Source organism: Oratosquilla oratoria, chromosome 26 (genome assembly GCF_046742065.1).
Source record: "Oratosquilla oratoria isolate Oo_2021 chromosome 26, ASM4674206v1, whole genome shotgun sequence".
NCBI classification, from domain to species: Eukaryota; Metazoa; Arthropoda; class Malacostraca; order Stomatopoda; family Squillidae; genus Oratosquilla; species Oratosquilla oratoria.
This window is the reverse complement of record NC_134802.1, coordinates 52,909,143-52,924,142: the sequence shown is the minus strand read 5'-3', so window position 1 is coordinate 52,924,142 and position 15,000 is coordinate 52,909,143. Positions and strand designations below refer to the sequence as shown.

The 15,000-nt window shown below is 43.7% G+C and overlaps 1 protein-coding gene across 1 annotated transcript in view; it reads left to right on the top strand.

The window, feature by feature from the left end:
• The first annotated feature begins 2,092 nt into the window (after positions 1-2,092).
• Positions 2,093-15,000, top strand: part of LOC143039591 (uncharacterized) — a 27,696-nt gene continuing 14,788 nt past the window's right edge. Inside the window, exon 1 of the mRNA XM_076209823.1 lies at positions 2,093-3,203. Coding sequence (XP_076065938.1) covers positions 2,998-3,203 — 206 coding nt within the window. The 5' untranslated portion in view covers positions 2,093-2,997. The remainder of the gene's footprint in view (positions 3,204-15,000) is intronic.

Sequence of the window (15,000 nt, the reverse complement as noted above, 5' to 3'; positions counted from 1 at the left end):
ATTTATTTTTTTTATTATTATTATTTATTGTATCTTATTATTATTATTATTATTATTATTATTATTATTATTTTTTTTTTTTTTTTTTTTTTTTTTTTTTTTTTTGAGCGAAGTATCACTCCTAATAAAGAGAGGAGCGGAGGATTGGAGAGGAGTAGAGGGAGTGAGTGAGAGGGAGAGAGGAAGGGAGGGAGGGAGAGGTGTAAGCGAAGAACACACCTGTCCATTGGGGGTGTGAGGTGAGAGTGGCTGATACCGAGCCCAGGTACTTTACGAGTATGTGGTCGAGACACTTGTTTGCTAAATGCGGGAGAGTCCGTTTCCAGAGGTCCATTTATGGGGTCAGGTTGATCATAAGTCGATTTCATTCATTCCGCCTAATCAGTCTGGGCAAGTCTGTGCTGCTCGTAAACGAGAGAGAGAGAGAGAGAGAGAGAGAGGGGGGGGGGAGACGAGAAGAGAGGAAGAAAGATAGGGAGAGAGGGAGTAAGCGAGGTTAGGAAGGGGAGAAAGCGAAGGGAAGGGAAGGGAAGGGAAGGAAAGGGAAGGGAAGGGAAGGAAAGGGAAGGGAAGGGAAGGAAGTGGAATGAAGGAAGGAGATTGTGTGTGTGTGTGTGTGTGTGTGTGTGTGTGTGTGTGTGTGTGTGTGTGTGTGTGTGTGTGTGTGTGTGTGTGTGTGTGTGTGTGTGTGTGTGTGTGTGTGTGTGTGTGTGTGTGTGTGTGTGTGTGTGTGTGTGTGTGTGTGTGTGTGTGTGTGTGTGTGTGTGTGTGTGTGTGTGTGTGTGTGTGTGTGCTTGCGTGTGTGTGTACATGGTATACACCCACGTGTATGTGTGTTCATGTACGCGCACATACACACACACACGTCCACGAACCCCGACATAGTTTCACTCGAACACAAACGCACTAACCCCATGTTACGTGACGTATGCACGTGCATCCCAAGGTACGTGTTAACACGTACCTGCAGACTCTTTACGTAAGTAGTAAGTACGGCACCCTTAGTGCTGAGGTCACGTAGCTACACGCACGTGGTGAGCGAAGCCACGTGCCCACTTACATGAATTCCTCGAGAGACTAAGGACGTCAGAGATGTCCTTGGTTGTGTGCGCGCGTACGCGCCCTCGTCTGCGTTACAATTTTTTGCAAAAGTTATTGCTGGTTTGTGCATACGCACATACATGTTCTCTTGTGTGTGTGTGTGTGTGTGTGTGTGTGTGTGTGTGTGTGTGTGTGTGTGTGTGTGTGTGTGTGTGTGTGTGTGTGTGTGTGTGTGTGTGTGTGTGTGTGTGTGTGTGTGTGTGTGTGTGTGTGTGTGTGTGTGTGTGTGTGTGTGTGTGTGTGTGTGTGTGTGTGTGTGTGTGTGTGTGTGTATGTATCCATAGTCTCTGATCACGTGCTGAAATCGTGATCGACAGCCGTTATTCTTCCGTGTAGAGCGATTTATGGGCTATGCAGCGACTTTACGCATGGATTTTTTTTTCCCTTGCTCAAGGGGGACATTAACGTCTTGCAGTGTTTGTGTGTGTGTGTGTGTGTGTGTGTGTGTGTGTGTGTGTGTGTGTGTGTGTGTGTGTGTGTGTGTGTGTGTGTGTGTGTGTGTGTGTGTGTGTGTGTGTGTGTGTGTGTGTGTGTGTGTGTGTGTGTGTGTGTGTGTGTGTGTGTGTGTGTGTGTGTACGTACCTGCACGCGCGTACGTGTGTGCGTACATACAAGCGTATACATCCATGTATACCTTTGTACATGGTCTCTGTATATGAACAAGTATTTTCCCCTTACTTGGGGTGGTATTCCCAAATGCCCCTGGCATCCTGTCCTCATCCACTAGCCACCCCCCCCCCTCTACTACTCCACTTACCTCCATCCCCCTCTTCCACTCCCTTCCCCTCCCCCACCCTCTGGTACCGCCTGTTGGCTGACTGCACCCGATTCGCCTCCTCCTTCTCCTCCTCCTCCTCCTCCGCTTCTGCCCCGATCCCTCCTCCTCCTCCTCCTCCTCCTCCTGCTCTTCCACCGCCTCCTCCCCCTCCTCCTCCTCCTCCTCCCGCCCGCCTGCCCCGTGCCCGCCACCACAGCACTTCCCCGGGCCCAGCCCATCGCTTCTTGCCTCCCGCAGTTCCTCACCAAGTCCTGTACTCACCGGACGTTCCCTCCCGCTCGCTCCCTCTCCATGACATGGAGGACTCGCACACATAGTCCCAGACGCTACCCGGTTCCAGAGACTCCCCAACCTCTTCGGACTGGAAGCTCCCTCCAGCCCGGACGGTCGGACTCCAGTTCGAAAGCGACTTCGGAGGAGCGGGATTCTTACGAAGTCTTCGGGGGCTTGGACCTTGAAGCCCTCAGGATCACCTGTCGGGAAAAGCTGTCGCGCCAAGAGCTCTCTCTCCTGAAGAAGTGTTTCTTTCTTGACGCGGTCGTCCCCGTTCTCAGTTCGTGACTTCCCCCCACCCCCACCCCCGGTGAACTTTTGTATACAGATGGCAAGACCTGTGTGAGAGATGATTTACCCGCCTCTGATGCAAATCCCAAAAAACCTGTGATACAATAAACAGTAAGAACGTTAGTACTTCCAGGCTGTGAAAGATTTTTAGAAAACCTAAACAAGTGGTGTTTCTGTGTAAAAAAAAAGAAAAAATAGATAAATAAAAAAGATAAATCTCCGAACTCGTTTTTTGGAATATCAAATTCGAAGACCAATTTTTCCATTCCGATATTCTTTTTGCTTGATTAACATTTCTACCCGAACACTGCTCAGAAAGGAACAGACAAAAATAGGATTACTTTTTTCCTGACATTTTTGTTGTGTGTGTGCTCAAAAAAAATCTTCATAGAAGCGACCGAAAGACGTCCTCTTGTTTGGCCGCCATTTCTGCTCAAAGCTCGACCTGACAACAAACAAATCGACCACCCTCGACCTGGTCCTCAAGTTCCCGTCCTCAACCAAGAACTAAGAGACTCCAAGACTCTCGTGGAGACCAAGAGGAGTCAGTTCTAATGCGGTACAAGGGCGACCATACATCGACCTTGGGATTACTCGGTCCTGGAGGAGGAGGTGGAGGAAGAGGTGTTTTCGAAGTAGAGGACACTGTGCCTGAGGACGTGGTGACCCAGGAAGCCGCAGAAGCTCCCCACGTGCCCGCTATGACACCCGACTGCCCGATGTCGCCAAGTGAGCAAGAGCCTCCCGAACTCATTTGCAAGTAAGTTCTTGGCCCTTAGTTTGTTACCCAAATCCCGAACTCCGAGGATCTAAGACTCTTCCTTATCCAATGTCTTTCTTCTTGGCCCAGGCCTCCTTAGGTTCCCTTTCGATCTTGCCAAAGACATCAGAAACTCGAGGTCCTGGTTCCTCTTCTTTGATCGTTCTTCGTTCGAAAATGTACCCTGCGCTCGCCTTTCCGTGACGTCACTATTCCCGATGTGATAATGATGTCACATATTTGACGTCACTTTCTCGAGGGAAAAAATGACGTCATCGAAGTGCCTTAAGAACGTTCTTGTTCTTGGTTCCTGAAGGCGTAGGGCCAACTTCGAGCACTTGGTGGGGAGACGATCTCTTTGGGGAGTTTCATAGGCGAGACGCGAAGCGTTCCTCTGTGACCAAAATCCAGGTTCCAGGAACCCAGCGCAGTCCAAAATTTGAAACATTAATTTGGCCACTTTAACACAACCAGACAACTTACCCACACCTTAACGATGTCACCCTAAATTGCACACGCATATTTCATTGCCAACTGCCCCTTAAAAGATTCATAAAGGAACTGTACTCTGAAATCCGTAGCGTTAATTAGGGCCAGCAGTACCCAAGACATTTCACCCAGTATTCACCACAGAAATTCAGGGTTCGCCCAAATGACCCAACCGCCCGATAATCCACACATATCTTGTGGTTACAAAACACCACTTTGCTCCTAACACCCCTTGTTACGAGTGACCGTAGACGCTGACATCCTTTACCCCAAAGTCCCGGAGGGAACCTCAGCCGCCGTTCTTTCTATCTTTCGCTTCTTTTTTCTTCATCTTCTTCCGGTGCTCGACGGGCCTTCTGCCGCTCGCCTCAGCCTCATTGTGCCCTCTAACCGATCTCCCGACGATTTCATTCAGTTTCACAGAGAGAGACTCCTTCCTGGTGCCTTCTCCGTACCTCGTCTCAATCCCGAGGTGTATGCTTCTTCGCCGGTTTCTTTCTTGAGCGTCGGTACTAGATTTTAATCGCTCGCAGGGGTTACCTGCAATTAGATACACGAACCTTTCCAGCACTGCTTACGCCACGATATATATATATATATATATATATATATATATATATATATATATATATATATATATATATATATATTATATATTCTGGCTATACTAAGGCTTCTCTATTTACGAGGAGGAAACCTTTCCCTTGAAACACATCTCTATCAACCCTATCAATTCATAAGAAGAAACTTTGGTCCTGCCGGCGATAACAGTCCTTATCAATGTGACTTACGTTTTACACACACACACACACACACACACACACACATAAACATACACACATGTATGTACGTATGTGTGTATAAATATATATATATATATATATATATATATATATATATATATATATATATATATATATATACGTAAGGGTAACCACATCACTTCTGCAGAACTGAGGACTGAATCCGGCTCCTAATCCTCTGAAAAATACAAGACGTTCTCTCTGGTTCGGAATATTCAAAATTCGGAAATGGCCAAAACTCGGGAACAAAGTTCCGAAATTCGGAAATGGCTAAGTTTCGGGAGCAAAGTTCCGACTTTCAGAAAACCCTTGTTTCCAGTAGGGAGAACTCGATACTGCAGGCAACCCACATGTTGTTGTTGTTGTTGTTGTTGTTGTTGTTGTTGTTGATGTTGCTGTTGCTGTTGCTGTTGATGTTGTTGCTGCTGCTGCTGCTGCTGCTGATGATGATGATGATGATGATGATAGCTAACCGGCGCTTCTATCCTTAAAAACAACGTCCCATGGTGATGAACTGGTGCTCACAACGAAGTGTGCAAAGTTCAAAGTCCCAATGTTTTCTTAGATAAACACCAAAGCAAATCACTGTAACGTCTGTTAACATGTCACGTTGGTTGTCTGCTCATTTAGCCTGTGTCTGTTTATCTAATTCATTTTCGTTTGAATCCGGCGCCACCATGGGCCAGTGGGTCTCCTTTGGCGTCATAATTCATCGTTATTTTGTTAACTGTAACCAGCGCTTCTGTCCTTGAGGATACATCGCGCTGAAGAGGTGAATTCGCTAAGACTTCCAGAGGACAGCCGAAAGAACATAAGAATGAAGGAGACTGCAAGAGATCATAAGGCCTACACTAAGCAGCTCCATATCTATCACCACCTGTCATCCCCATCCATAAAGTTATCCAACCGTTGCTTAAAACAACTGATAGTTTCAGCGCTCACTACATGGTTACTAAGTCTATTCCATTCGTTGACCACCCTATTAGTAAACCAATTCTTGCCTATTTCCTTCTTAAATCTAAATTTGTTCAGTTTAAATCCATTACTGCGAGTCCTGCCCTGTTGTTTTAATATGATGACCTTGTTTTTATCACCCTCGTTAAAACCTTTGATCCACTTGAACACCTCTATTAGATCACCCCGCACTCTGCGTCTTTCCAGAGAGTGTAAGTTAAGGTGCCTAATCCTCTCTTCGTAAGGTAAATTTCTGAGTCCATGAAAGAATGGAGAGTAGAAATTATTATGTTTAGTATTCTCCTTAGATTGAAGATTATTTAATAACCGTAAAAAAATAATGCCCGACTCTGGTCCGTAGGGGTGTTTCTGTCCTAATATCCCATTGACAGAACCTTTTGAGGGGAAATGAGACCGGCGTTCGCTATATCACTGTTTGTGGTCACAGTACTTAATTTTTTAGTTTTCTCTCAGCCTCCACCTCCGTACAGAAGGGGTATAATGTGGCACACTGGGCTTTGAAGGTTCTTTAGGTTCCTCTCAGTTGAATGAAATCGTTTGACGCTAACCAGAAGAAAGTCTTTTTGGAGGTTGAGTTCGCCAGTGGGGTCTAGGTGTGGTTTCGTAGTTTCTTCTAACCATTGTTAGGAGTGACTGTTTTGTCGTCAGTGAGATTACATCGCTAGGATTAGTAACATTCCTCCTCTTCCTTCTCCTCCTCCTCCTCCTCCTCCTCCTTTCCTCCTCCTCCTCTTCCTCTTCTTCCTGCTAGCAGTGCCTCACTGTCGTGACAATAGCACCGACTCGCCAGGTAATTCCATTCAGTCAGACAAATGCCTTTCCAACTGAGGGCTACCTTTTCAACCCAGGGATGTCGTCAATAGGCCTTATTATGGCTACCGTCAGGCGATTTTATTCATGCGAGGGGGGTCAGACACTGAGGTTTGGACGCCATTTTGTTGTCCTACCCTCAAGTCCGAGTTCGATTCCCACGATGTCTAAGCACCCAGGGAAAAGGTGATAGCCTAGGACGAAGTCAAAAGCTTTCTGGCGCATGCACCTCACCATACACACATATATACACATACATGCACACATACATACACACATACATACACATAAACACGCACATTCATGCACACATACACAAACACGTACATACACACACATGCAAATACACACGTACACATACATACATACGTACACATGCACATACATGCACACATACACACATAAATAAACACATGCATACATACATACATACACACCTACACACACACATACATACATACATACATACACATGCACATACATACACATACATGCACACATACACACATACGTGAACACATACATACATACATATATACATGCACATACAAATACACACACACATATATACATACACAAATACGTACACACACACACACACACACACACATACATAATTACTCATCTGCACCTCAGCGTGTACACCACTTCACTCTGAAGAAAAGGACGTTGCCTGCTGGGTGCCGTCAGGTGATTTTATTAATGTGTAACGAAAGGTTAACCCCCTCCCGTGTCCTCTCACACCTTCGGTACTAAGCACCAGCCGGGCGGTTTTTGTTCAGTGCGAACTTTGAACAAAACCAGATCGTATAAGTCCCCATCCAACGGGTTAAAGTCTTTCTCCACCGATAAGAGACGAGATAACGATACCGATAACGATAGCGATAACGATAGTGAGGGTTATAGTCCGCCTTTGTTAGCCCCGACCCACCCCGCCCCGCCCCTGGTACCGTCAGATGATTTTATTGCGTACCTAGATAAAGTGACCCCCTTTGTGAACGGGGCTTTTGTGGATCGAGACCCCATTTTCTGGTCAATAGAATTGTTCATGCGTCTTTAAGCGTGGGATCCCCCCTTTCTGCCCTCTGCTTTGAATGGGCTAACCCCCCCCTCTTTACAAGGAAGACTATGGACTAGGACTATCTAGAATAGACGGGTGTAGGACAGTTGCTCACCGGATAGTTGCTCACCGGATAGTTGCTCACCGGATAATTGCTCACCGGACAATCGCTCACCGGAGAAGTGACAAATAGGACACTTGCTCACCAAAGATTTTTTTTTTTACTATATATTGATGGGAGAAATTTGTATTGACTTTTATAATTATTAAAAACTAAAATATGAAAGTTTGGATACTGTTTGTGTATTATTGCTGTAATAAACCTAGATATAACTAAAAAAAATCCTGTATATTGTTTGTTATCAAGTTCAAGAAAAGTAAAAAAAAAATATTTGGTGAGCAAGTGTCTTATTTGTCACTTCTCCGGTGAGCGATTGTCCGGTGAGCAATTATCCGGTGAGCAACTATCCGGTGAGCAATTATCCAGTGAGCAACTGTCCGTACCCGAGAATAAACCACCCACTCGCTCGGGATCAGTAGTCGTAGGAGAGGAAAAGATGTCTGTATGAAAATGAAAAGATAGTTGTGTATATAAGAGGGCTATTATCACCGGGCGCTCTTTAGGGGTACTTATTGCGAAAGAGAGCAAAAAGGGTGAGAGAGCAGACTAGAATGAAAGATATTGTAGAAGCAGTAAAAGAGAGGAAGTGGAATTAGGCATGTAATTTAGTGCGAAGGACTGATGAGCCATGGAGCAAGTGTGTTACTGAGTGGACGCGGCGAGATAGGAAGCGTGGAAGAGGGAGACCAGACAGAAGGTGGAGAGACAAGATCGAGAAGTTTGCAAGTGACGTGGCAGAGGATGGCGCGGTCGTGTGAATCATGGAATGCTATGAAGGAGGCCTTTGTTCAGCAGTGGACTCAGGATAGCTGATTTGATTGATTGATTGATTGATTGCGTGATGTCGTGACCCAGGACTTGGTGTTGGAAACTCAGCGGTAGATTGATGCCCTAGGTGGCTCCAATGCAATTCCATTCAGCCCGGAATCCTTTCCTTCAACTGAATAAAATCGTCTGGCGTCACTAGATATGGTATGAGGAATTCCAGACCCCAAACGGTTCTCTCTCTCTCTCTCTCTCTCTCTCTCTCTCTCTCTCTCTCTCTCTCTCTCTCTCTCTCTCTCTCTCTCTCTCTCTCTCTCTCTCTCTCTCTCTCTCTCTCTCACTCTCTCTCTCACTCTCTCTCTCTCTCTCTCTCTCTCTCTCTCTCTCTCTCTCTCTCTCTCTCTCTCTCTCTCTCTCTCTCTCTCTCTCTCTCTCTCTCTCTCTCTCTCTATTTTCAGCGATAGTAGTGTCAGCATCGTTCCCGTGAAAAGTGCAGCTGACACATAATCGTCTTCATTTGATACCAGTACCATTTTGATCCATTTGTCTCACTCTCTCTCTCTCTCTCTCTCTCTCACACACACACACACACACACACACACACACACACACACACACACACACACACACACACACACACACACACACACACACACACACACGAGCTCTCAGCTCTCAGCTCTCTTACGGGAGCGAAATAGCTGTCGATCACGAGTCCAACACGTGATCCAAAGACCAAGGTGAATCACACACACACACACACACACACACACACACACACACACACACACACACACACACACACACACACACACACACACACACACACACATGCACGCACGCACGCACAACAAACAAACAAATAAACACACGTCAGTTCCTTACGGTTGTGGAAATCCATTGACCCACGCCTATGACCTCGGTGACCTGAGCCGATCGCTGTACCACGTGGCTCATCGTAGCCCATGACCTGTCGGCCGATTTCCGTCAGCAGTTGGGGGTGGGGGTGGGGGGAAGGGGCGTGAAGGGGCGTTTGTCTGCTTCTCGTCAGCCCCCGTCATGATGCTGACATCGCAATATAAACATGACCGTCACATGTACACAAAAACAGAGCCGAGTTACCCCGCAGCGTATACGCCACATGTTCTCTGTATTCCTCTTCTATTTTCATTCTATCTTGTCTTTGTTTTGTTCTGTTTCGTTTTTCTATCTTGTTTTGTTTTTTCATTTTTATTTCATTTTGTTCTGTTTTCACATACGCGCGAGCGCACTTACAAACACGTACACACACACACACACACACACACACACACACATGTACACACACATACACACATACAAATGGATACATACACACAATACACAAATACGTACACAGACACAAATACACACATGCACGCATACATGGGATCCACCCATTTAGTCTTCGGACATTTAGTCTTCTGGACATTTAGCCTTCGGACATTTAGTCTTCTGACAATCTTCATTTGAAAAATAACTGTGGACATTTAATCTTCGGACATTTAGTCTTCTGGACATTTAGTCTTCTGGACATTTAGTCCTCTGACAATTAGTCTTCTGACAATTAGTCTTCCTTTGAAAAATAACTGTGGACATTTAGTCTTCGGACATTTAGTCTTCTGGACAATTAGTCCTCATCTTCAAGTTATAATAGGATAATCAGCTTAAAACATCAGTATTAAGAAAAAAGGAAAGATTGAAATTTATGTATAGATAATTCTTTATTATTCATAGACACATATAATATACATTATTTTCAATACAATGTCTCCTCTCGACGAGTATTTCTATCCCTTTACACTGTACAAACCGATAGAAAGATTGAAATTTATGTATAGACAATTCTTTATTATGTATAGACACATATAATATACATGATTTTTAATACAATGTAATATAATCATCCGCTTTAATAAATTTGCAATTATGTAAGACGAGTAGAATTACCGGTATGTGTCAACATTCTATCACAGATATCATCGTAAGAAACGCAGTGATGTCTTAAGTGATGTCTTATTTCAACCTATTTGGCATCAAAAGGATTTTTTATGTTGTTCATCCATTCATAAATAAATAAATAAATAAAAGTAAAGAAAAATATGAATAAAAAATAACCAAAGTAGTTATGTTGGTGCTTAAAAAAATAAAAACAATTGGCATTTTGGTGTTCTAAATTTGAAGTAGACAAAGAAACGAGTCAAGCGTAAACATGTGCAACTTCAGAATAAACTTAAATACTTGTGCGAGCAGCATCGCGATGGCATATCAAATGTCAATGATTTCCTCCGTCGTGTTGGAAGAAATCTGCGATCATGAACTGTAAATTTCAATAAACTGTGTTTCTCATGATGATATCTGTGCTACAATGTTGACAAATACCGATGATTCTATTCGTCCTACATAATTGCAAATTTATTAAAGTGAATGATTATATTACATTGTATTGAAAATCATGTATATTATATGTGTCTATATATAATAAAGAATTATCTATACATAAATTTCAATCTTTCAATCAGTTTTTACAGTGTAAAAGGATAGAAATACTCGTAGAGAAGAGACATTGTATTGAAAATAATGTATATTATATGTGTCTATGAATAATAAAGAATTATCTATACATAAATCTCAATCTTTCCTTTTTTCTTAATACTGATGTTTTAAGCTGATTCTCCTATTACAACTTGTATATGAGGACTAATTGTCCAGAAGACTAAATGTCCAAAGACTAAATGTCCGAAGACTAAATGTCCTACAACCCACATACATACACAAAGACATACAAACACACACACACACGCACACACACACACATGTACACATACAAATGCATACATACACACAATACACAAATACACATACACACATACAAATGCACGCATGCATACACACACACATACATGTACACACAATACACACATACAAATGCACGCATACATACACACACACATACATGTACACACAATACACACATACATATACACACATACAAATGCATACACACAATACACAAATACATACACACACATACAAAGACATACACACAAACACACGCATACAAAACACACACACACATACATGTACACACATACACACACATACAAATGCATGCATACACACAATGCACACATACATACGCACACATACAAATGCACACATGCACGCATACATACACACTCATCTCGATCTTCGTAAATTTCTTGCTCATTTACTTCTTCCAGCGTTAAATTTCTTCTTTCCAAGTTCCTTTCCACACAGTCCATCCACCTTTTCCCTGGATCTTCCAACCGACCTCCTTCCTCTAGGCTGCCATTCCAAATACTTCTGATTATATGAGAATATATATCAAAATACATTAATATATAAATACATTGATATATTAAAATACATAAATAAACATATATTCTAGGAGGGATTCAGTCCAGGGGGGATTCTGTCCAGGAGGGATATTGTCCGGAGGGATTTTGTCCGGGGGGATTGTGTCCAGGAGGGATTATGTCCGGACCCCCCGTCCTCTAGGCAGCCATTCCAAATACTTCCTTAGATATCTACTTTCCTCCGTTCTCTTCATAGGACCAAACCATCTCAAATTCGTTTCGTTCTATGATTCCAACAATCGGTCCAACTTTTAGGTGTTCCCTTATTTTTTTGTTTTTAATCCTGTCTCTTCTAGTGATCCCCAGAATTATCCTCAATGCCCTCATTTCTGCAACTCCAATCTTCGACTCCATCTTCCTTGCAAAGACTCTCCGACACCACTTCTACAACAACATGACCATAACAGCTGCTCGAACTCCGACTCTACGATAGTCACAACAACAACAACTACAAATACGACATCAGCTCTATAACACTTGCTTAATCAATCATTTCTCCTAGAACCCCCCCATATTGCACAACTACAAAAACCACATGACAATCGCTAAGTTGTATAATTTTGTTAGTCTTTTTTCTGACTAAATTCGGACGATTTCTTTTTGCATAAAACACTCACCTGAGTAAAATATTTCGGCCTTAATCATAGCATTATTTATATATGTATATGTGTGTGTGTGTGTGTGTGTGTGTGTGTGTGTGTGTGTGTGTGTGTGTGTGTGTGTGTGTGTGTGTGTGTGTGTGTGTGTGTGTGCGTGTGTATACTCTGGAGCCAATCACTAAAGCACTAGAATTAGGCAACAAATCACTAAGACAGCCACTGAAGCACTAGAACCAGTCACGAAAAGCACTAAAACCAGCCACTAAAACACTAGAACCAGTCACTAAAGCTCTAGAGCCAGTCGCTAAACCAGTAATACCAGTCACTAAACCAGTAATCCCACCACTTTATTTTTGTGCCCATTACCACCCCATCCTTCACCCCAACACTGAGGGGACCCAGTCTGGCCGGCGGAGCCATAAACGCTCTCAGTCCAATAAACAGCCAATCCTAATAAAACTACCAACTGCCACAACATTACCATAACCCCTAACCATTTAACTACCTTACATCACTACCAACCCCATCCAGGTCACTACACTAAACCACCAATTCCACATAAACCGCTCCATCTAGACACCGCTGTCTACTTAAAGATTAAGATCGAGAAAGGATTACGGCAAGGCGATACAATTTCACCCAAATTATTCACAGCTTGATATTGTTGTCTACTTTGTAACAACCTAAATAGGGTTCGATTCCCAATGGCCGCTAATGACTACCCTTTTGCCTTGGCCGTCCGAGCCCCTAGAGCGAAGGCTAAGCGCCTCCTAGTGTGAGATCCTTACTTATATCCATATAAGCAACCTAACACACACACACACACACACACACACACACGCACATACACACACACACACACACAAACACACACAGTCACATTGTCCGAAGTAGATTCTGAACTCTCTGATCACTAAAGCCTCCACGCTCATTAATTAGAGAATTCCAGACATCAAAGACAAATTCAGGTCCAGTACACATAAATTAACCAAAACCCATATAGGTAATCATCCAGTTAGGTCATTCATTTGTTCCATTGGGTCGGCTTCTTACAAACTATAATTATCAAAATTATTTGTGCTCATTTTGAGTATCTTAGTTGGAATCATCTCTTCTCACGTCAGAAATATGCTAATCTCATTGCCGATTTACAGTTAGCTTTGATGTTGTTTTTCTCTTCATTCATGTTACTGTAAGCACCTTGCCTGTGTTTTCTAAAGATAATCTGATGAAGCATTACACATATACGCACACAAAACATACGCACACAAACACATACACACACACACACACACGTACACGCAAATACACCAAAACGCACGGACACACACACACACACACACACACACACACACACACACACACACACACCAAGACGGGTCACTACGAGCATAGCTCCCCTTCCCGTATAATACAACTAGCTAAATACATACGTACACATACGGTACACTCCGCTTTGTAAAGATTACCTGTCTGTTAGTGTTTAGACGCCTTTGTTTTATTTTTCATTATCAGCGACACATTAACAACCAGTATACCCCACCGCCGTTGTACTAATACCATCACTATCCCCCATACCATCACCATCCCCCATACCACCATCATCCCCAACATCACCACCACTACCTAGTATGTTAATTTGTTAACATTCTGCATTCTTCTTGGTTTGTTTAGATGGAGAAGTTTATTTTGAATGTATAGGCTAGACAGGCCCACTTGTTATTCCTTTTTCCTTATTTTCTCCGCCCTTTACCTCGCATCCACTATACTCCACATTGACCACCATCAGAACCATCCCCACCACCGCCTCAACCACCACCACCACCAGATTCCACCTAGACCCGGGACGATACCCTCGGGGTAAGCGAGGCCCCGGTGTGGAATGTTCCCCTTGTGGGACTCCAAGAGGTGACCCTCCATGGTCCCCCAGGCCCGCAGCCCCTAACCCACCCATCCCAGCCCACCCTTCAGGGCACAAACATTTCGTGGGGTGACCTGCAGGTTCCCCTGGCTAGACAAACAGCTCTGGCCTATCTCGCTCGAACAGCTTGGGGCCTCGAGTAGGGACAACCTTATTGTTGTTGTTGTCATCTTTCCTGTCAAAGTCTACCCCCATCTGGAAGATCACAGAGGAGCTTTCCTTCATTATACAGCTAACGGTGAAGAGGAACCAATCTGGGGCCGTCACCTTTGCCCTATGAGCTCGGACATCCAGGCAAGTTGTACTGTAGTCATTGGGTAGGTGGTTAGTATTGGGACCGATCTATGTATTTGAATCTGTACATTCCGAACCAGCAGGCTTAACGTTGTACCTCGTAAGCACAGCGTAAACGAGAACTTTATAGAAAAGTATCCACTATGAATTTTACTGCCTAATTAACACTCGCCCATTGTTAGAAAGAGTAAGAATATACACACACAAAAACTACTCAACCGTTGCGAAGGAGTTAATTGCCCGGACCAAAGTAATTATCGAATTTTGCCACTTTATGGTCGAGGACCCGAGTCAGTTGTAAAAGGTGGTTTAAGACACCCAAACAGAAAAATTGCCCGAGTCTCGACAGACCCCGCCAAACAGACCAGACACCCTGTCACTTTCCGAATGTCGTCAGTCGATTTTATCTAACCTCACCCACTGCCCCTACGGATCAGAGTGACGTAGCGTTCTTTTATCCGCTCGAAGAAGAATACTCATCGATTGATATTACTACTATCCCTCATGTCCGTCGCACTAGGATCTCTTAATTACTATTTCTACGACCGCACCTTCTCAACGT